Source organism: Lutra lutra, chromosome 4, assembly GCF_902655055.1.
Source record: "Lutra lutra chromosome 4, mLutLut1.2, whole genome shotgun sequence".
NCBI lineage: Eukaryota > Metazoa > Chordata > Mammalia > Carnivora > Mustelidae > Lutra > Lutra lutra.
This window is the reverse complement of record NC_062281.1, coordinates 182,156,284-182,177,385: the sequence shown is the minus strand read 5'-3', so window position 1 is coordinate 182,177,385 and position 21,102 is coordinate 182,156,284. Positions and strand designations below refer to the sequence as shown.

The 21,102-nt window shown below is 59.4% G+C and overlaps 1 protein-coding gene across 1 annotated transcript in view; it reads right to left on the bottom strand.

Annotated features, from left to right (window-relative positions):
* RAP1GAP (RAP1 GTPase activating protein) overlaps positions 1-21,102 on the bottom strand; it is a 49,448-nt gene that overhangs the window by 4,637 nt on the left and 23,709 nt on the right. The window contains 18 exon segments of the mRNA XM_047727515.1: positions 366-479; positions 1,457-1,566; positions 2,528-2,605; positions 4,496-4,627; positions 6,557-6,694; positions 7,118-7,204; positions 7,814-7,885; positions 8,281-8,436; positions 9,499-9,628; positions 9,761-9,861; positions 10,100-10,183; positions 11,267-11,320; positions 11,704-11,782; positions 12,064-12,167; positions 14,285-14,470; positions 14,950-14,988; positions 15,964-16,011; positions 16,992-17,027. Of these exon segments, the coding sequence (XP_047583471.1) occupies positions 366-479; positions 1,457-1,566; positions 2,528-2,605; positions 4,496-4,627; positions 6,557-6,694; positions 7,118-7,204; positions 7,814-7,885; positions 8,281-8,436; positions 9,499-9,628; positions 9,761-9,861; positions 10,100-10,183; positions 11,267-11,320; positions 11,704-11,782; positions 12,064-12,167; positions 14,285-14,470; positions 14,950-14,988; positions 15,964-16,011; positions 16,992-17,027 (1,748 nt within the window).

Below are 21,102 nucleotides of genomic sequence, written 5' to 3'. Positions count from 1 at the left end.
CTTGAGCACCAACTACCTGCCCCCCACCCCGTAAGTCCTCATTGCATCCCCTACTTTATTGTCTTCTTGTGTCACCAGCTAGAAACAGCTCATCAGGTTACGCTACTCTGCAGTGTCAGCTCCATGGGGCAGGGGCTGTGCATGCCCAGCTCACTATTGGATTTGGAGCTTGGCCTGGGGCCTGGCATGAATGAAGCTCTCGGTTGGTGTGTGTCAAAGGAGGACCTGTGAGAGTGCCCAGACCTCCCTGATGCCCTGGTGTCCAACACACAAAGCCCTGGTGCCCAACGGGCAGCCCCAGGCCCACGCAGAGACTGGAAAGGGTGAGTCCAAGCCCCCTGGCTCAGCGTGCCCCGAACCCCAACCTGTTCTTGGTCGTGGGCATCTCTGGGGAGCTCTGAGTGGATGAGTTCTCCGACTTGGGCTCCTGTGAGGCGTGCCCGCTGTCTGGGGTCTTCTGGCCGGCGGGGGGACTCTCCCTGCGGGGCACACGGGGGCAGTGGGGGGATTCAGCACTGGGCCTGGCATCAAAGGTAGAATGAGGCCCAGGTGGTGAGGTCACAGGTGCCTCCTGCCTCATCCCCATACCCTATATCCTCAGGGGCCAACCCGAGGGCCGTCCCTGCAGCAACGTGGCTGGCCTGGCCGAGGAAAGGAGCAGGTGTGCCAGAACATCTATGGAAGATAGGACACTCCTCCAGTTCTCCCCTCCTTATCCCTGTCATGAGGAAGGCGACTGGAGACCAGAGACGGGAAGGAATCTGCCCCGTGATGCACAGCTAGCTCCATGGCAAAGTCAAGATCTGAACCCAGGCTTCACAGGCTTCTGGGCTCCCGTGGCCAGGAGGATGGTACCACCTCCACTCCTGAGCCCCAGGCCACCTGCCCTGTGTCACGTGCCCCACACCACACATCTACAGCTGCCCCATGCTGTCTGTTGTGTTCTTAGCCTCATTTCCCAAATTGGGACAGTGAGGCTCAGAGAGGTCCAGTGACTTTTCCAGGGTCACCTAGCCCCAACGTGGTAGAGGCAGAATTCACAGTCAGGACCTCTCCTCTGCTTCCCAGGGGCCGTCCTGCTGCTTCTGAGGTATGCCACCTGCACTCTCCCACACAGGTGTTGCCCCACAACCCCCACAGGCCAGGCTGTCCATCTCAGCTCCACCTCTCACTGGCTGTGTGACCTGGGCAGGCCCCTGCACCCTCATCTACAGCACCTTGCCATGCAAGGTGTGACCCGCTGTGGAGCCAGCAGACCCGCTGACCAGAGACGGCGTCGCACGGTAGATTACGAGCTGGCCCAGGGACCTGGCACACAGCAGGTGCTTGGCTGCATAACTGTGCCCAGAGAGGGACGGGGGGCAGAGGAGTTGGCACTCCCTCCTGCTTGCCTAACTCTGCCACCGCAAAGGAGCCAGGGGAGGGGCTGGAGGAGACAGGGGACCTGCCCACCCACCTTTTCTCCTGCACCTCCTGGATGTTTTCGATTCCGATGGCACTGCTGCGGCGTGAGCCGAATGGGCCCGACTTCTTCCTTGTAGGGCTCTTTCCAGGGACGATCAGTGACTGCAGGGAAAGGCCTCAACTCAGTGCCCACCTGTCCTGGGAGAGCCACTGCCCCCCACATGCCACCTGGGGCCCTGCTGCCCCAGGCCCTGAAGCAGAGGCAATGGAGCAAGAAAGGACGAGAGAAGTCTCCATCTCCAGAGATAGCCCTCCAAGTTCACAGACAGGGAAACAGGCCTGGTGAGGGCCAGGGCCCCCCAAGAGCACACAGCAGCATGGGGCCTGGAATCTCAGTCCAGGAGAAGGGCAGGAACCTGAGGAGGCTGGGCAGCCACTCTGGGCAGGGATGGGAAGAGGATGAGACCTCAGCATGACTCCCAGCCCCCTGACCCACATTGTCTTGGGACCTGGAGGTGGCTCAGGGCCACGGGGAGAGGGTGGACATTGCAGCACAAGCCCCCACCCCACCTTGGAACCTCCAAACTGGCTGGAGGAGATACTCGCCCCGTGGTTGAAAGACACCCTCCCTCCCGTGGTTACTCAGCACGCTAGGGTGGGAAGCCCCAGCGCCAGAGGCAGACCCCAGCTTCTCTGAGGAGGCAGGAAGATGGGCCCCAGGGAGGCATGGAGTGGCAGGAAACCCCAGGCCGGTTCATGGTGCGGGGGGCGGGAATCAGGGCAAAGGAGAGGGATGGCGTTCCATGCAGAACTGGCGATATTGGGGGACGTGCAGCTGGGCGTAGGGTCTTTGGGTACCAGATCTTGGCAGGGACTCGGCCAGGGTCCCAAGGGCCAGGGCAGGGCCAGAAGCCCCTAGTGGGGGCTTGGAGGGGGTACACAGGCTCGGGCACAGGTATGAGGCCTCTGAGCCCGAGCTGCCGGCACTCCACCCTGCACAGCCCTGGGCCCGGCCCAAGGGAAGGTGGGGGGCAACGTCCCCAATATGGCCTCCGTCCTGAGAGCGAGCAGAGAACAGCACGTGCAGGCAGCCTCCAGAGCCGGCGGCCCCGCGGACGACAACCTCTTCCACGGTTCCTATGCCTATGGCACTGCCCCGGCGTCCGAATCTACTCGCGCTTTTCCCGGGAATAAGCAATGACTGGCAAGCGGCAGAGGGCAGGGCCAGAGAGAAACAGACAGACGTGGAGAGAGACACACAGAGAAATGGAAGGGGCGGGAGAGGCGAGACAGGGAAAGGGGGGAAGGACAGACGGACAGAGAGAAACAGAGTCGACAGTGAGGCAGTGGGTTGACAGAGACAACATGGCCAGGAAGGGGTAGGACAGTGGATGGAGGAAAGAGATGGGCCAAAAGACAGTGACGTGGACAGACACAGGTTGGGGAGCACAAACGGGGTCATGGAGAGAAACGCAGACAGACAGAGCCAGGAAAAACAGGGAGGTGGGAAGGAGAAAGCAGGGAGAGAACAGTGTGGGCGGGGGTGGGAGGAGGGAAGAGACAGGTGTCCGTGGGGGGGGCGGGGGCAGTAGGGAAGGAGAGGGACAATACAGACGCAGAAGGAAAAGGAGTAAGAGCAGAAGAGAGAGATGTACAAAAACAAAAACAGAAATGGGTCTGGTTACTGCCCTGGTGGGTGCTGTTGGCCTGGCCCGGCCCCGGGGCCCCTTGACAGCACCCACAGGAGGCTGGGCCACTCGGCGGGAAGGGAGGGGGTGAGCCTGCTTCTCCTGGGACAGTAGGCTTGGTGACTGCAGGCCAGCAGAGGCCCTGCCTTGCTCCCCGGGCCAGGCCAGACCATGGGACAGGGGTGGCTGGGGGATGGGGGAGGGACCTCCTGCCACGTGACACAGCCTCACAGCATGGAGCACAGGGCTTGCAAGCGGCATGCAGTCAATGAAAGACAAAAGGACGGCTGGACAGATGGATGGAAGAAAGATGGCAGGGCGGGGAGAAGCAGAGCGGTGGGTGCCACGCCAGGGGCGGACGCTGGGCGGTGGAAAGCAGATGGGCCCAGAGCTGAAGGCCTCATCCACCCGGTGTGCCCAGCACACCCCCTAGTCTTAGCGGCAGAGTCCCGCAGAGGATGGCAGACAGGAAGTAATCACACAGTAGGTGCTCGCTCGGGAGACACTCGCAAAGAAGCCAGTTCTTGACACATGAGAGGCAGCCACAACCAGAGAGGCCCCGACACACAGTAGGTGCTCACAGGCAGCCTAGGGCCAGGCGCGCAGAAGAAGGGGCTCACAGAGAACACGCTCACACCACAGCTCGCTTCGTGACACGCAGCGAAATTTCCCCGGTCTCCAGGGCTTAGCATGGACCGTGTGCTCAGTCAGGAGTCAGGAGCCCGTCTCCTGATGCATAGTAGGTTCTCACACAAGAGCCCAGGGACAGGCATCCAGTGGACACTTACAGAGCTGATGCCCACACAGCCGCCCAGGAACGGACACACAGTAAGTACTCACAGACACTCAGGCTCAGGCCCACGGTAGTAGCTCACACAGTACACGTGCACACAGCAACCGGGTCCTGATACAACAGGAGCTCGCAGAGCAGCCCAAGTCCTGACACACAGTAAGTACCCACCAGCATCTCAGGGCCAGGCACACAGCAGGCACTCACACAGAAGTCCAGGTCCTGACACACAGTGCGTGCCCACAGCCTGACAAACAGTAGTGCTCCCAGCAACCCAAGGCTTGACAGTAGGTGCCCACAAAGCAGCCCCATTTCCAGCACATGATAGACAGTACGTGCTCAGTAAGGAATGTCATACAGAGGTAGCCCCAGAGCGGACCCGCAGAAAGTCACCTGAATAAGGGACCAGGAGGGGGGATGGGCTGAGGAGCTGGAAGGGGGCTGCAGGCTCTCAGCACCCCACTGTCGTGGCCTGGACATTGGACCCCCATGGGGAGCAGTGGCTGGACTCAGTCTAGAACCCAGGATGGGCACTCAGCGGGGCAATGGGGGGGGTGCAGGGCAGGCCCCAGAGGTGGGGGAGAGCTGAGGCCTGCTGGGGGAGGGCACTCACTATTCCAGCTGCCTTGGCCAGGTCGGGGTTGTTGGGGGCAAAGCTCCCGCTGTGGCTGGTGGACACGGTGTTGGGCTTCTTGTTGCTTAGTCCCATGGCATCCATGGACTGGCTGCGGCTTCGGATGGCCCTCTGTGAAGGTGGGGTGGGAGTGGAGGAGGCACAGACTTTGAGGTCCCCCCTCCCCCCAGGAAACCCAGGAGCCCAGGCATCTGGTCCCTCGCCACCAGTGCCACTCCAGGTAACCCGAGGAAGTCTCTGCCTGGGAGGCCATAGGAGGGGCAAGCCCACATGTCGCCTAAGGATAGTTCGGGCCTTGGCTCTGCCACCAGCTTGCTGGGTGATGTTGGACCAGCCACCGCACATCTCTGAGCCTCCTAGACTCTCACATGGCTGTTGTAAGGACTGCAGAGGATGCTGGGGCAAGACCAGAGCATGCACAGAGAACCCTCCAGAAACCTCAGTTTTCTGCTCTTAGGGTCCTGTAGGTCTTTCTCTCCTACTTTCTTTTCTTTCCTCCCTCTCGCCTTCCTTGCTTTTCTTGGCCAGTCTGTACTGAACGTTTCCTGTGAGGCCGGGCACTTTACGTTCACTCAGTCAATCCACCCTACGAGGTAGGCACTGTTACCATGCCGATTTTACACGTACGAGACAAGCCTGGAACCCATATTCCAAATCACACAACCTTAACTGTGGGTTCTGCTGCCTCTGAGAAATTCTTTGACTTAATCCAGGTCTACTGTCCAGCACCTACCAGAGATGTGGGGCCTCCGACCCCCATCCCCCTCAAGACACCCCAGAGCCATTTTCACCCCCCAATTCCCTGTCTCCAATGGGCACAGGCACGGCTCTCCTTTGGCTCCTTTCTCAAAGACGGTCTGCTCGCCCAAGTCCAGGGCAGGCCAGGGCAGCTGGACCAATCCCCTTATGCAAACCCATTGCAAACCTACATCTCCAGCTTTGCTGCCTGCCCTGGGCTGAGGGTGAGGCCCAGCCTGCCTGGTGGGGCACCTGGAGGGTGGGCAGTTTCCCTCCCGTGAATGAAGGAGAAAGTGGCAAGGAAGCCACCGCCTGGGCACCTGCAGCTGGGGGGGAATCCAGAACCTGAGGGGGAAAGAGGAGCTCCCCGCTCCTCTACCTCTCACTTTGGACAGCAACTGCTTAGGGAGACGGGCAGGGTCTTGCATTTTGCTTTTGAACTTATATCGCACAAATATAACTCCTTCACAAATAATTTTCAACAGTTGTAGGAGGTAAACTGCCACTACCCTACCCAGTAGATAAAGAAACGGCTCAATGGGAAGACCATGCAACTTTTGATCACGGGGCCATAAGTTTGAGCCCCATATTGAGTGTAGAGATTATTTAAATAAAACTTAAAAAAACAAAAGAAAGAAACTGAGGCTCAGAGGATGCTCAAGCTGGTGAGTGGCAGAACTTCACCCAGGACTTCACCAAACCAGAGACAGCCAGGTCAGAGGGTCACACAGGTCTGAGGTCACACAGGCCAGGTCCCTCTCCTACGGCCACTCAGGTCACAGATTGCACCTCAGACTTTCCCTCTGAGGACAGACACCTCCTCCTCCCTTTTCTGCTTGCTGACCTGGCAGCCACCACCAGAGGCACCTGGTTGCCACCCAGAAGGCTCCACCTTCGCAGAACTCCCAAGTAGACTCCACCCCCAAGCCTAGGCTCCGCCTCCAATCATTAACTCCTCCCAAGTCAGAGCCCCACCCTAAAACCTAGGTCCCCCCCCCTGAAGCTCACTCCACCCAGGTACTTGCCACCTAGCTCCCAACTCATCTCATGCCTGTTTATTAACCCCGCCCCGACCCCACCCCCTCGCCTCCACCCCCCCAATGCGAGCCCGCCTCTGGCCACACCCCCTCGCCTTGCTCATAACCCCGCCCCTGACCCCACCCCAGCTAGATCCTGGCCCGACCCCACCCCACTGCGAGCCCGCCTCCGGCCACACCCCCACGCCTTGACCGTAACCCCGCCCCCGATTCCGCCCTGGACACGCCCCCGCCCCTCCGCCCCAGGTAGACCCTGGCTCTTCACCTTAAAAGACTCGAAGAAGCCGCCTCCGCCGCCGCCGTTCTCCATCTTGTCCTCGTCACCGCCCAGGCCCATCATGGACTGGCTGTGGATGTGCAGTTCCTCATAGAGCGTCTCCAGGAGGGCGGCGCGTGTCCGCTCCTGTGGGCCAGGTGGGGGCCATCAGGAGAGAGCGCAGTGATCGGCCCTTCGTTCCACAATTAGAATCCCGTCCGCCTTCTCCGAGTGAGTAGGGGGTGACCCTGGGTTCTGGGAGCCTATGCTGTCTTCCCCTGGGCCCCTCCGCAGCTCCGGCAGCCCCCAGGGCTCCTCCCGTCCCGAACCCCAGTTTTCCCCCTCCCGCACGGTGTCCTCTGTACGGGCGCCTCCTGGGACATTCCTCACATATTCCTAGAAATTCCTTACTCCCTCTCCCCTGACCCAAGCCCTGCTCACGTGTAAATCCGCCCCCACCCCAGACAGCTCTCCCTCAGGCCAAAGTCTGAAGGTGACATTTCCCTCCCCAGGGGCAGGGCTGACATCCCAGGTTAGGGGGAGGGGTTCAGCCCAACAGCCCATCCTCACCTCCAGTTTGGCAAACTTCTCTGCCTTGTAGCAGGCATATTCAGCATTGATCAGCTTTGTCAGCAGAAATTCCTGGAACTCAGGCCCCTGGGAGCCCCCAGTGTGGAGAGGAGAATGGTGCTCAGATGAACACAGAGGCAAGGGGCTGGACCCCAGTGACTCAGGGGCTGGAGTCCTTGAGCTGTGCCTTGCTGGGGCCCTGGGGTCCTTCTCTTCACTCCCAAAGGGCGCTCCTTGGCCTCGGTACCTGTGAGGGTTCCCTGTGCCCTTCATGGTCGCCCACCCCTCGGGAGAGGAAACTTCACAGTTGTAAGAAGCTGGCTGGGGTCTCCTATGCCTCAGTCTGGGGGAGAAGTGAAGCAAGGGCCTGACAGGTAAGAAAGAGAAACGTGTGCCCCGTTCCCAGACATTTTAGAAGAAAGAAGACTGTAATTGTCAAAAAGATAATAGCTATTAGGAAAGGCCACAGAGTCTTCCATGAGAAATCTAAAACAATGGTGCACTTTGTTCTGTGGCTTTTTAAGTGAAGATCACTTTGAACGAGAAGCCAGGCCCCAGTTACATGGTTAGGGGAGCCCAGCTGGCCTGGCACATGGTGGGGCTTCAGGACCACTTATAGCAGAAGATGTGCCCCCTTCAGTCCCCACCCATCTCGTCCTGCTCTCTCCTTGATGGGGGCTGGGGGCTGCCCCTCACCTTCCTGAACACAGCGGGGTCCGGGAGGGGGGGCCCAAAGAAGGGCACGTCGTCTCTAGCAGTGACAGAGACCTGGAAGGGAGAGCAGCAGTTGCTGTGGAGTCCACACCCCAGCCAGAGACCCCTAATTCATCCCAGGCCTGCCCCTTGCTGGGGAAGGTTCAGTAACTGCTGACTGGGCCAGTAAACCCCAGGATTTCAGCTCCTCCATCCTTGGTCCTGAATCTGAGTGGTGAGAAGAGGTTGAGGATCTCAGGGGTCATGAGGATAGTAAAGGCCAAGGAGATTAAAGGGTGGAGAAAGGTAACCAGCTCCGTGGAGGGGGATAACCCAGGGGAGGGCAGAGAGGGCAGGCTGGGACTCCTTCATCAACAGAGCAAGAGGGGGACTCAGAGCCCTCTGGACCGTCTCAGTGACAACGGGTGGGGCTGGGCCTGGGGCTGTGGCTAATCGGCGTCATCACCCACCTTATAGAGCGGGCCATCCGGCCCCCCGCCCTCGGCCTGTACCACCACATAGGCATGTAGGAAGTTGGATGCAATCATGTCAGGCACAAAGGGTGTGTTCTCGTCCTGGAAGACGACAGCGACAATGTCGTTCCCGATGTGCCGCTTCCGCTGCAACTGAGCACAGGGCCACAGGCCTTGACCACCTGGATAGAGAGGGGCTCGCCGGGCGCAGGGGAGGGTGGGGAGGGTGCCTGCAGGTCGGCTGGAGGGTTTGGGGTAGGCAGAGGGTACGTCTGAGGATCCGCTTCTCTCCCCAAAAAATGTCAGGAGAAACTTGGCTTCAAATTATTTTAGTTTGCTTGGAATCCTGTGACTGATGAGGAAATGGCGACTGACAGAGAAGGGGCTCGTGAGGCCCCGCGGTGAGTGAGAGGACCCCAACCCAGGGCTCCTGGGCCCCAGGCTCTACCTCGCAGCCCTTCTTCTGTCTCAGTACCCCAAACACAACCCCTCATGAACAAACAGTTTCCACTCAGTGTATACATTCCTGGTGCTGAGATGAACACAGGATCCTCTCAGAAGAAACTTGAAAGATACTAAACAGAAATACTTCCATTTTTCTCACACTACCCTTTTATCTCCCTGGGGTGGCAGCATCAGGTCAAGTGGACCTCCCTGCAGGAAGCTTGGGACAGATGACAAATTTCGGAGTTCAGCTTCCAGACTACGCCCTGCACTTCCTCGCCTCCAGGCCTCTGCAGGACATGGAAGCCATTTTCTCCACCTGGAATATACCCCCTCCTTCTCCCAGCTCCTCTGTGGCCTAGAGATCATTTTATCTTAAAAGCTTTTCTTGACTCCTACCTCTGCCAAGTTTAAGTAACCCCATGTGACCCCACAATACCTCTCCCTCCCTGTAAAAACACTAACTCCCATTTATTGAGCTCTTGTCATGTACCAGATACTGTTCTAGCCATGTGGTATGCATTCCCTCCTGAACGCTCACCTGTGAGGTCAGTGCCATTACCATCCGCATGGCATGGATGTGGAAACAGGCTTTCCCAACACTACAGCAGTGTCACCCTGCCCCCACTAGGGCCCACAAGTCGGGGGAAGGGATCGTTTCCATGTCTATACCCCAAGGCCCCTGAACCTGGTGTGGTGAACACTGAACAGATAGGTGGAAGGGGGGACAGGGGGACAGGTGGGAAGCAGGTGGGTGGGTGCCCAGGCTACCTGCTGGGCGTCCCCTTCTGTGTAGGGCAGCTTGGTGGACACGTGAAACATGATCTCCTTGTTGCGGAAGTTGCAGTACACAGACTCGGTCCCCGTCTGCCCGTGGGTCACGTCCAGGCCTCCTCGGAACCTACCCCGGGCCCCCCAGGCCACGGCTCAGTCTCCAGTCCCAGCCAGGCCTCCATCGGGCCAGGACAGGGACTCCCTCCCTGCCCCAGGGCATGGGTCCAATTAAGCGATGCTCTTCCCACCTAATGCTCACCCTTTAAAGTCCTGCAGTTTGACTTTCTGGCCCAGAAATTCGAGAAACTCCACGAAGGCGGGGCTTTCCTCATTGGTGCTGAAGAGCTCTTCCTCAGAGGTCTGGGGACACAGGGAGGGCAGAGGTCACCGAGCTCGCACTCCTGAGCCGCTGCTGCCTCCAGCTCCCAACTCACACCTAGAGCAGGCTGGGAGGAGGACCTCCTTGTCCCCTCCCTCCGCCCTGCCCCGAGCTCCTAGAAAGCACAGTCCCTGGGCAGGCGGCCTTGCTGGCAAAGGTCTAAGGTCCCAGGTCCATGGCCAGCAGGGTGGGGAAGCCTGGAGGAGGAAGTGAGCGCACCTGCCCAAGCTTCTGATAAATGACTCCAAACTTGAAGTTATTGCTGATAACATGCTCGTCAAAGGTGACGATGAGCCGGGAAGCCTGGGGGGGAGAGGGCCGGGGGTGAGATGGCTGCTTTTCCAACCTGCCACCACGTCCTGCTCTGACTCCATGCCGAGCGTGGTGGGGCTGGGTACTCTACCCGGGTCCTCTCATGACAAGCCCATGAGGGAGACACTGCTGCTGTCCTCATTTCACAGACAAAGAAACCAAGGTTCGGAGAGGTTAAGGAACTTGTGATTTGCCTAAGGTAAGCCGCTTGCAAGTGGCAGAGCTAGGACTCGAACTCACGACCAAAGCTTCAGCTCACTGCTCTGGAGTCTTGCCCACAGGCCCCCACCCGAGTCCACTCTGTAATACCCAACTTTGTCCTTGGCTCCTTTGTAAACCCACAGCCTCGTTCTAGAATGCGACTAGTCCCACCAGCTTGCTGTGGGGCCTGGAGACGTTTCCCTCCCCTCGGGTCTCTGTTGCCTCTTTTGTACCTGAGAGCTAACATTTGATTTCCAAGGCCCCTTCCTTTGGGGGAACTTTCCTGGACGACAGCACCCCTCAGGGTCCTCATTTCATTCCAGAACTCAGTCAGAGCCACGAGGGCTGACATGTCTTTCAGGGTCACCTCTTCCAGGAAGCACTCCTGTCTCACTATAGACAAGCCCAATCTTTACCCCACGTGGCCACAGGGCCTCAAAGGCAGCGCCAGAGCGGGGAGCATAGCCGCTATCGGTGGGGCAGCATTTGTGAAGGCGCCTGTGTTATTCCCTCTCCCCGTGTCCCCTTGGGTCAAAAGGCAAGGCCACCAGAATTCCCTGGCTCAGGAGCAGTGACTGCCTTGGGAGGGGCCCCAAATGGCATTGAGAGCTCCGGGATGTGAGGCTTTGCCTCCGGGGCAGACAACACTGAGGTTAAAGGCGGGCCCCCTTCATCTGCTGGGCATCGCCAGATAAGGCACTGGGCCACTCTGGGCCTCTGCTTCCTGTCCTGCAAAAGCAGACTTTGCACAGTTGTGTGGATTCAATGAGAGAACCTGGGGGGGACTACCCTGCACACAACAGGTGCCCCATAAGTGCTCAGTTCCCTAGTTAGCCACCCAGCCGAGTGAGCGGGGCCCAGATACAGCCGTACCTTGGGGTAGAGCACAGGGTAAAACCGGTCCACGTTCACATCTTCACACACCAGCTGCAGGGAGAAGGGAGGGTCTGGGGGGAGGGGCTCTGGGCCTCTGGGCCTCCCGGGCCACCATCTGGGAAGGACAGCAGCCGAACAGAGAGGGAGCAGCCGAGTCTGCAGCCAGACTGGGGGCTCATTGCTGCTCAGGATGGGGTGAAGAAAACTGGGGTCCCTGTATCCGAAGGTGCTCTAAAGTGACCAAAAAGCACACGGGCCGGGGACAGGAGCCCAAAACACAGAGCCACATGCCAGCGTCATGGGACACAGGGGAGGTGGGACCTCGGAGGCAGAACTACAGTGGGCAGGGCTTGGACATGGGGCTCAAGAGGACAGTGCACTGGCAAAGCTGCACCTGGCTGTGTGCCCCCTTGGGGTGCCCAAACAGGCCTCACCTTTGCCATCTGGACCACATTGGGGAACTCAGTGAGGCAGGAGATGGGGATGACATCATGGTGTGTCCGGCACTTGGTCCTGGGAGGAGAAAGCCCACACTGAGGGGCTAGGCAGAGGAGACAGAGATGGAAGAGCCCCTCTGCACAGTCAGCCCGGAGGGGATATATTCCAGGGAGAGGGAGGACTGGAGGTGATGATGGGGCCTGGCCTGGCTCGGGGGCTGGTTTGCGGAGCAAACTCAGGCAACTCCCTGGCCTCACTGGGCCTTGATGAGAAGAGTGGGTTCAATGAGATGGGCTTCTAGGCTGTAAGGCCCCAGCTCTTCCTGCTGTCACCAGGTCCCCTTGGCCCACCCTCACCTGAGCAGTAGCCGGAGATGCTCTTGGTCCCCAATGACGTCATACTTCAGCGAGAAGACAAGGTGGCCCAGGGCAGTGTCCAGTGAGTAGTAATTGAAATGCTCCTGTGGCGGGAGGCGGGGGCCGGGAGAGAGGGTAGAGCTGAGCTTGGGGCTTCCAGAAACCAGGCCAGAAAGCCAGCTCACTCCCAGATGGGGGTCCTTCACCAAGCAGCAGGTGTCGTGAGTGATGGCAGACTCGGTATCAGATAGACCTGTGTTCCAATCCCCGCTCTGCTACTTGCCAGCTGGGCAGCCTAAGAAGGTCACTTCGCCTCTCTGTGCCTCAGTTTCCCACTCTGAAAAATGGGAGGCCAATTGCCTTGTAGGACGGCGCAGGGACTGAAGAGATAAACAGCCTTGCAGAGTGTAGGTGTTCACTGAACGTTTGTAGTTACTTTGGCTGTCTGGGCCCTCATCCGAGTCAGAACTACATTTGTACCTGCATACCTGTCTCCCAGCCCTTGCTCTTCTCAGACTGGGCACACAGTAGGTGCTCTATAAAAGTCTTCTGACTGATTGCTCAGCTTGTGGCTCTGTGGTCCCTGAAGCCAGGGCCCGTGAGAAACAGGAAGTGAAACATCTCATAAACACACTGGGCGGCTGACCCGGCAGGTTCCCACCCTCCTTCCTCACCTGGAGGAACCACAGGGTTGGGAAGAAAAACCACAGCGGGACTGAGGGGGAGCTGCGACAGGAATGGTCCCCCCAGAGGGGAGCCCAGGCCTGGCACCTCCGGACGGGGAAGTCCTGAGGTCAATGGCAGGCCCAGAACGCCAAGATATTTCGCCCCAGCCTGGCTCTGCGCCCCCTGCTGGCCCTGGCCCTGGGAGTGGTTCTGGCTCCTGGCCACACCCGCCACAGGAGTCATCCTGAAGTTAAGTCCTGTTGAAACAGGTACACCTGTGCTCAGAGGACAGGTGGAGAAAGGGGCAGGGGATGTGCCCCCACAAACCCACAGCTCGGGGACAATCTGGGTTGACCTGGAGCTGAGAGTCCCCCTGAGACCTGGCCGGGCACAGAGTGATGGAAACCCCCAAATGCTTGGCACCAACTGCAGACGGAGCGGCAGGCACTTGGCAAAGGGCCACACTGAGGTCTTCAAGTCCCTTGAGCTGGAAGCATGAGCCCTCCCAGCGCCCTTTAATGGAACGTCAGCCGGAGCTAGGTCCAGTTCCTAGCTCGATAATTGTGTGACCGTGACCAAGACGCTTGACCTCTATGAGCCTCAGTTTTCCTCTTCTGTAAAAACTGGGATGATCCTGATCTCACAGAGTAATTAGGAAGCTGTAGTAACAGCAAACACTGATTAAGTACTCACTCTGTGCCCAGCGTGAGTGAGCTTTACACATGCTTCTAGGAGCCACGTTCTTATGAATGAGGAAACAGGCTCAGGGAGGTTAAGTAACTTACCTAAGGTCACACCGTCAAGAAATGGAAGAGCCCAGATGCACACACAGGCCATGAGACCCCAGAGCCCACATCCCTCCCCACCACCTGGGCTGCAAACTGGCACAGAGAACAGCATCTGGCATGGAGCCAGACACACACGATCCCAGCGTGTGACCTCCCCTCCAGCCCCCAGAGTCTCACCCGCTGACTCTGACAAGCTGTCACTGGGCAGGACCCCTGCTCTGGAGGTGGAGATGCGACAAGGGTTTGCATCGGTCCATGGCACTGTTCTTCCAGCCCTGATCTGAGGTTGGGGTCTGGGTCTGTTCCCTTTGCTGCTGCATACCTGGTACCCTGAACAGGGCTGGGCACACAGCTGGTGCTCATTACTTGCCAACAACATTGACTGAGGCCTCACTTTATGCCTGACACCATTTTAAACACCTTGCAAACACTGCTGTCGTTAAGGCTTTACAGCAACCCCATGAGGTGGGTGTCACCACCATCTCCGTTTTTATGGACAAGGAGACAGAGGCATGGGGGACGGGGAGTTGGTAAGTGACTTGCCCAATGTCTCATGTAGCGAGTGAAAGAGCCAGGGTCACGCCGTGGTGCCGCCTCTGCTGCTAACTATGGCACCATGCTGCCTTTTGCAATGCATGTTTGTTGAATGAATGTGTGAATCCACCACAAATGTTTTGAGACCCGGGACTTGGGGACTAACACCCAGCCCCAGCTCATGGGTTTGGCTGCCTCCCAGGCCCGGCCCCCATCACCGGTGGGCTACCCACCTTGCCAAGAAAGTGCTTCCTGTAGATGCGGGCTGTGGGGTTACACTCGAGCTTCACCTTGGTCGTGGGTGACTGTAGCGGCTCCGTCTCCGGGATGCTGGTGATTTCGTGGTTGGTGCCTTCGATCCAGTAGCCCCCGAACTGGGGCAACAGGATGAGGGGGAAAGGTCCTTCTCGCCCTAGGACCTGAAAGGGGACTCGGATAAAAACCACCCACACTGCACCCTACCAGGGCCCCGGGACACCCCCCCCCAACTCAGACTGGGCCCTTTCTGCCATGGCTCAGGAGTGCCAGGGAACGAGCCAGAGCTTACGTGGACGCCAGGGCTTACATCCACCCCCCCTCAGCAGACGTGCTCAAGCCCCTCTCGTCCTACTACAGGCACAGACCCAGGGCGCATGGGGTTCCAGTCTCCAAGGATGAGGACTTGGGGGAAGGTAGGGCTGGAAGTATGACCTTGGCCGAGAGGCTGGAAGATCTGGATTAGAGGTCTAAGGATTCATAGGAGTTCTAAACACTTGGGCCAGTAAGCTGAGGCTCTGGTGCCCACAGCAAGGCCTGTGATCAGGCTCCTGGCAGGGAGGAGGACCTGAGAATTCAGACTCCCTTCGTGGGCACCTCTGGACCCCAAGCGGGGATGGGCTCAGAGGGGCGAGCCAGTTACCTCGTGGACGCTCGGGTAGGGAATGTAGTCCTCCTCTGTCTACAAAACACAAACAGGGCAGAGACCCAGCTGGGGTGGGGTCTTTACCCTTGACTCACCTCCAGTCTCCCCAGAATGCTCCATCATTCAGCCAGCCATCTGGGCTGGGAGTGTGGATGGGGCCGGAGCATCTCCCCAGGGCTTGCCTTGGGGTGACCCCTGGAGGCAGAGGCTGAGGCACACTCAGCTCACTGCTGCTGGCAGCATCCTCTGGGTCTCTCTCTGCCTCGGGAAAAAGGCTCACTGCCTCCCCAGAGGAAACCTTGGGACCAGTGGTTCTCGGTGCATCGGTATGGCCTCGAGGGCTCCTTAAACACACTGCTGTGCCCCACCCTGGGTGGGGCCCCCAAAATTTACTTTTTTTTTTTTTTAAGAATTTACATTCTAACAAGCTCCCAGGTAATGGGGATGCCCTGGTTTGAGGACCCCACTTGGAGAACCCCTGCTCTGGACAAAGTGTCAGGCATATGCCCATGAACTTCCCCTTCAACCCTCACCTTGAAGCCCTGGGCCCACCTCGTCCTCACCCCCCAGGCCCAGCTGCCAGTCTTCTAGATTGTTGAGGTCCCAAATCAACCACAGAACCATATGCCTATCTGCAGGGGAGGTGTGACCCCCCCGCCCCCCTCCCCCACAAGAAAATTCTGAGTCTAAACAAGAGCCTCCTCCCATCTCCTTCCAGCCCTGTCTGTCTCCTCACAGTAGGCTAGGGAGGAAGGGGTGGGGGGGTTGGGGGGGGCAACAAGGTTACCCCTCCCACCTCCTCTTGTCCTCTCCTCCCCTCCCATCAGCCTTCCCAGGCAGAAGCCACCTGGGTCCTGGGTTTGAGTTTTCCTGAAACTGGCTGATCACACCTGGGGAGGGAGTCTCCCCATCCCTTCCAGGTCCCAAGCCCCTTGGAGAGGCTGCTCAGGAAGCAGACAGTGTGGGCAGAAAGCCACAGAAAATTGGGGTGGGGCCATGGTTCCAACCTACTTTGAGGGGTGGTGGGAAGGAGCATCGCTGTTCATCCATCCTGCTTCCCTGCAGAGAGAAGGTAACAAAGCCCGTTCTACCCCTCCCATGCCTGTGGCCAGTGCTGCACCCCACTGGAGGCTGACACCCTATGAGGGGGAAAGCCTGGCCATGGGGGGGGTATTCCCGGGGCAGGGTGCTGGGGGCTCTGTGCGGGAATGTGTGCCGCTGGGACTGGGAGTAGGTGGGGGCCTGCACGTGCTAGTGTGTGAGTGTGGGAGGGAGGCCACTGCATCTACAAAGATGTGTGTTTTAGGAGAGAGAGGAAAGGGACAGAGGGAAAGAGAGAAAGGAGGGGACAGGTGGAGACGGAAAAAGTGAGAGAGGCAGAGAAATAGGAAGGGGCAGAGGAGAGGGTTTGGAGGGCGGGCGAACTGACATTGGAGGGAAAGCTCCTGAGCTTTGTTCAAGTTGCCCCACGCCCCTGCCCACCTCCCAGCATGTACCCATGCACCGGATAGAGGCCTGGAAGACCAGGGCTGGGAGTGCAAGGCGGACAGGGGTCAGGCAGAGGGGGTGGGGCACATCCCCCTGACTGTGGCATAGCCTTGGGTTGCCCTGTGCCCCGGCACCTGTCCCTCCTGCCATCCTACACAGGGGTCTGCGGAGCCTGGGATGCCTCTTAGCAGATGGGAAATGTGTGTGAATGGGGGTTGGGGGGTGTATATGGGGGTGGGGGGGTAGTTGGGATGAGCCACTGATCCCAGCCCTGCTGGGGACCTACACAGGGATGGGAGCAGGGGAGACACAAGTGGGGTCTGAGCCCATGTGTCAAACAGGGAATTAGCACTCCCAGCCTCCATCCTCTACTCGGACCCCCAGAGAGAGGGCTCAGGACAATGCCCTGCTACCACCTCCTTGCAGAACAGTCTGCTGGGGGCTCCTGGCCCATCCTCAGAGAGGAATAGGGCTGGACATATAGCAAGGGCCCCCACCCCAGCCCAGCTCCTTCTGTGGCTCCCCCAAATGGGCAACAGAGCCAACCTCACCTGCATCTTCTCAATCATCTCAAACAGCTCTGTGTTCTGCAACAGAGAGGGAGGAGGGCAGGTCAGTCCTCAGTGTCGGCCCAGCTGATCCCACTAAGTCCCCAAGGAGTCTCCACAACTCTAACCAACCCCCGTGGGCCTGTCTGAGCACCAAGAGGGAGTGGAAAGGGCAGTGCAGAAGGGAGCTCTGGGCAGATGACCAGCAGAGCTCGACCAACTGCTTCGTGAAGTCAGCCCAGGGCCCAGGCCCCTTCCCAGGCAGTCCACCCCACTCAGTCCCCTTCCCAGAGTAAGGAGGCTGCTGCCTCAGACACGGATGGACGTGACCCTCGGGGACAGACAGGTCTCTCCCATGTCACTGCATGTTTGGCAGTGCCAGGATGGGCCAAGTATCCCAGGTCCCAGCCCCAGAGAGGACACAGCGGGATTCTCAGGAGGGTCTGTGGTTCCACCCACCCCTCCTGGAAGAAGGCCCCCCCACCCCCCTGCAAGCATTATGGGGGGAGGGGGTCCTGTTGGGGGAGACAGTGCTGGGATGTCCCATCAGCTCAACAGCTGTGTGTGAGTCCACACGCATCCCCTCGCCCCTCCCACTGCAGCGGGCCTCTCCGAAGACCAGCCAGGGCCACACAGGGTTAATCGGGGCCTCTGCCAGCCGTGCTTGGCAGCTCTGGGCTCTCCAGCGCCAACTCCCTATGAGCCTTCCTGGAAGGCAGCATCCTTGCCCGTTGGCTGGGCTGGGGGCTGGGCCTGGGAAGCCCCCAGGGTCTCCATGATAGTGCCCCTCCCCCAGCACTTCCAAGGCCTCAACTCATTTGGCTCCTGCTGCCCGGTGGGGGCACCGCCTGAGCTCACACGCGTGTGCTGTAGGCTTGTGCACCAGGAAACACATACTCTCTCTCTCTCTCTCTTGCTTGAACACACATAGCCTTGTACACCAATATTTAAACACACTCTCACTATACCAAAGAAAGTAAACACACATAAATCAGCACCCCCCCACACAAACCCAGACGGTCTGTGCACACCCATTCGGAGCCTCAGAGCCATAGGCTAACACACAAGTAACACATGGCAATGTCCTAAAGGACACAACAGCACACCCACTCACAGGTCCACGTCCTGCAAGGCTGAACACACAGATGCCAACCCACCCCTGTGTAGAGGCTACACAAACCCACAAAACCACTCTCACATCTGTGTGCCGAGAGACACAATAGCATGCACTCGCAGACATTGGCAGCTGTGTTCACGGACACTGAGCCACGAAGCCCCAGTCCCGCGTACAAGCTCACCGTTCCCTAACAGAGTCACGCAACCTGGTAACAGACAGGACAGACTTGATCCCACATTAAGTGAGTTTTGAGGGGGAGAACAGTGAACAGCCACTGTGCAAGTGGTTCATCAGCAAGGGTGGGGGCACAGGTCTGAAGGGCTGACAGTCACACACTCCCCCTCATGCCCGCTGGGGCACACACCACCCATCACACGTGCACACACTGCGTGAGGATGACGAGACGCAAACACTCCATGTGCACACTCGGGGGGGCCTGTCCCCAGACGCAGAACCCACCCTGTAAATGCACTATGAGAGACCATGGGAGACACCGACCCACGGTCACCTACAGCCACACCCAACACTCTGAGCCTGGAAGGGACAATTCCCCAGGCAGCCACACTGCCACACCTGCAGTTCAGGTAGACAAACACACCAGTTAACTCAACATCCTGCCCAACAGCAACAGGGGCATCTGTGCTCGGGCCACGCAATCTCAGCCCTGCACGGTCCTGGCAGTGATGTGGGTGCATTACTGGCCCCCAGAGCGCCCCACTCAGGGTGACCCAAGGGAACAATGGCCAGGAACAATGCACGTGGAGTCACAGCCACATAAACACTGACACATGGGACTGTCATCCAGGGAGCACACACAGCAACAAGTGACACCCACAGTTACAGCCTCACGGGCCAGCAGACGCCAGCCACATGGCAGACCTTGAGCGAAGTGGCTCAGAGCACCCCGCAAAGTTACACTGGGGCATTCAGACCCCTCCTAAAGGGGGCAGGGGTCGGCGAAGTGGTCCCGAGGCTGACAGACACGCCGACTCACGCACGCACACACAGCGCCCCGGTAGCCCAGAGCCACCGTGCCACCACGGGCACTCCGATCCGGGGGTGGCTCGAGAAAGAGCCCAAGGCCCAGGACCCCGGGGCAGGGTTGCGCCCTGTGGCCGCCGTGCCCGGGTGTCAGCCCAGAAGCTAACACACCCTCCATGACGGAGCCTCGCACACCGCCCTGGCTGGGGCAGAGTCTCCCCAGCTTCGAGGAAGTCGGGCTGAGCCGGCTCCAGCGGACCCCCTCGGCCAGGCCGCCCTCGCCCCGGTCCTCACCTGCCAGCCGGCCCCAGCCGGCAGCGAGCCCCTCCGCGGACGGCCGGGGGCCGCCAGGGGCCGCGGCTGCGCCATCCCGAGCCTGGCCCGGCCGGGCCCCCGCCCCGGCTGCGCTTCAGCTGGCCCGGCCGGCTCCCGCCCGTGCGTGCCCCGGCCCGGGCCCCGCAGCGCCGAGCTCCGCGCTCTGGGCTCCGGGCTCCGGGCTCCCGGCGGCACACTGCCTGAGCTGGGCTCCCGCGGCAGCCGGGCCGGGAGGGGGCGGGGCGCCAGGTACGGGCGGCGCGGGGGCGTGGCTTCGGAATTCCGGGGCGGGGACATCGGTGGCCACGCCCCCGGCGCGGCGCGGCCCGCCCCGGCCCGCGGTCCCCCTACACTGCGCCTGCGTGCTCCACGCTTTCGGCGCTTAGAGCACCCCCGCGCCCCGCCCCCGAGCACCCGGGCTGTACTCGGCGCGCCCCTACCTCGCCTTCTCTATCTTCCCGGACTCTGGCTACCCGCCTCAGGGATTCTTGGGACAGGCTGTGAAGCTGGGCTGGAAGAGGAGAGGGTTACCTCGCAGACAGAGGGCTTTCCTTGAGCATCTACTTGACGTTGTACTTAGCAAGGATGACCTCTCCCCACAATCCAGGACGTACGAGTGTCAGCCCCATTTTACGGAATAGAAAACTGATTTAAGAGGTGAAATATCATGCTCAGGTTCACACAGCCAGGAGAAGACAGAAACTGTTCCCTGTTCTCCAGGGAAAGGCCTGGAGCTGCTCTCCCCTCCCTCATTTCCCCCCACCTCCTAATGCCTTCCAGTGACTGGCCTGTTCCCTCCCTTCCTCAGATCCTATGCCCACACCCGATGCTAACTGCCCTGATCCTGGAGGAGGGAGGCAACAGGGACTGCCAAGGACTTCAGGACATGAGGGTTCTAGCAAGGGCCTTGCTACAACTTGCTGAGTGGACTTGAGTGAGTCCCAGCCACCTCCGTAGGCTTCCGTTTTCCCATCTGTAAACTATAAGGCCCTCAGTTTTCCCACCTCTGCAGGCCCTTCCAGCTGACCCTGCTTTGGGTCTGTCCCTCTACAGCAGGGGCAGGGCCATCCCCTCAGAACCCCTTCCCCGGACAGGTACTGGGAAAGCAGCACTTGCTTCCTAAGCTGCGGCCAAGTCAACACCAGCTGCTTTGGAGCCTGCAGGGGCAAGGCTGCCCACCAGCTCAGGGCACAGCCTCTCTTCAGTTCCCTGGAGGAGCCGCCAGCCACTGCCCACCACCCTCGTCTCCAAGGCTAAGGGCTTCTGGAAGGAAGGCACCGGAACTTCCTTTCCTCCAGACCTGGCCCTGGGTCAGGTCGGAGCCCAGGGAGTCGGCGGGAACTCTGGAGATGTGTGTTCCAGACACGGTGTAGTTTTGTTTTTAATAATTAACAGCAGCAAATATTGATTTACGCAGGCGCTTCCAGGCCTGAGCGCTTCCGGGCACCCATCGAAATGCAGCCAGAGAAAACATCCATTCCCACAGTGGGAGGAGGTGAGACCTTCTCGCATCACTGGAGACGTCCACGTGACAGGCAGAGTGGAGGGTGTACACCCATGTGCAAGTAGCTGTATGTGTGTGACTCGGGGACCAGATGTGGCTGCATGTCATGGACATCCTGGATGTCTGTATACACAGGCCTGTGTACACATGGATGTCTCTGAATACCTTTGCAGATGAACGTGTCCATGGAGAGAGGC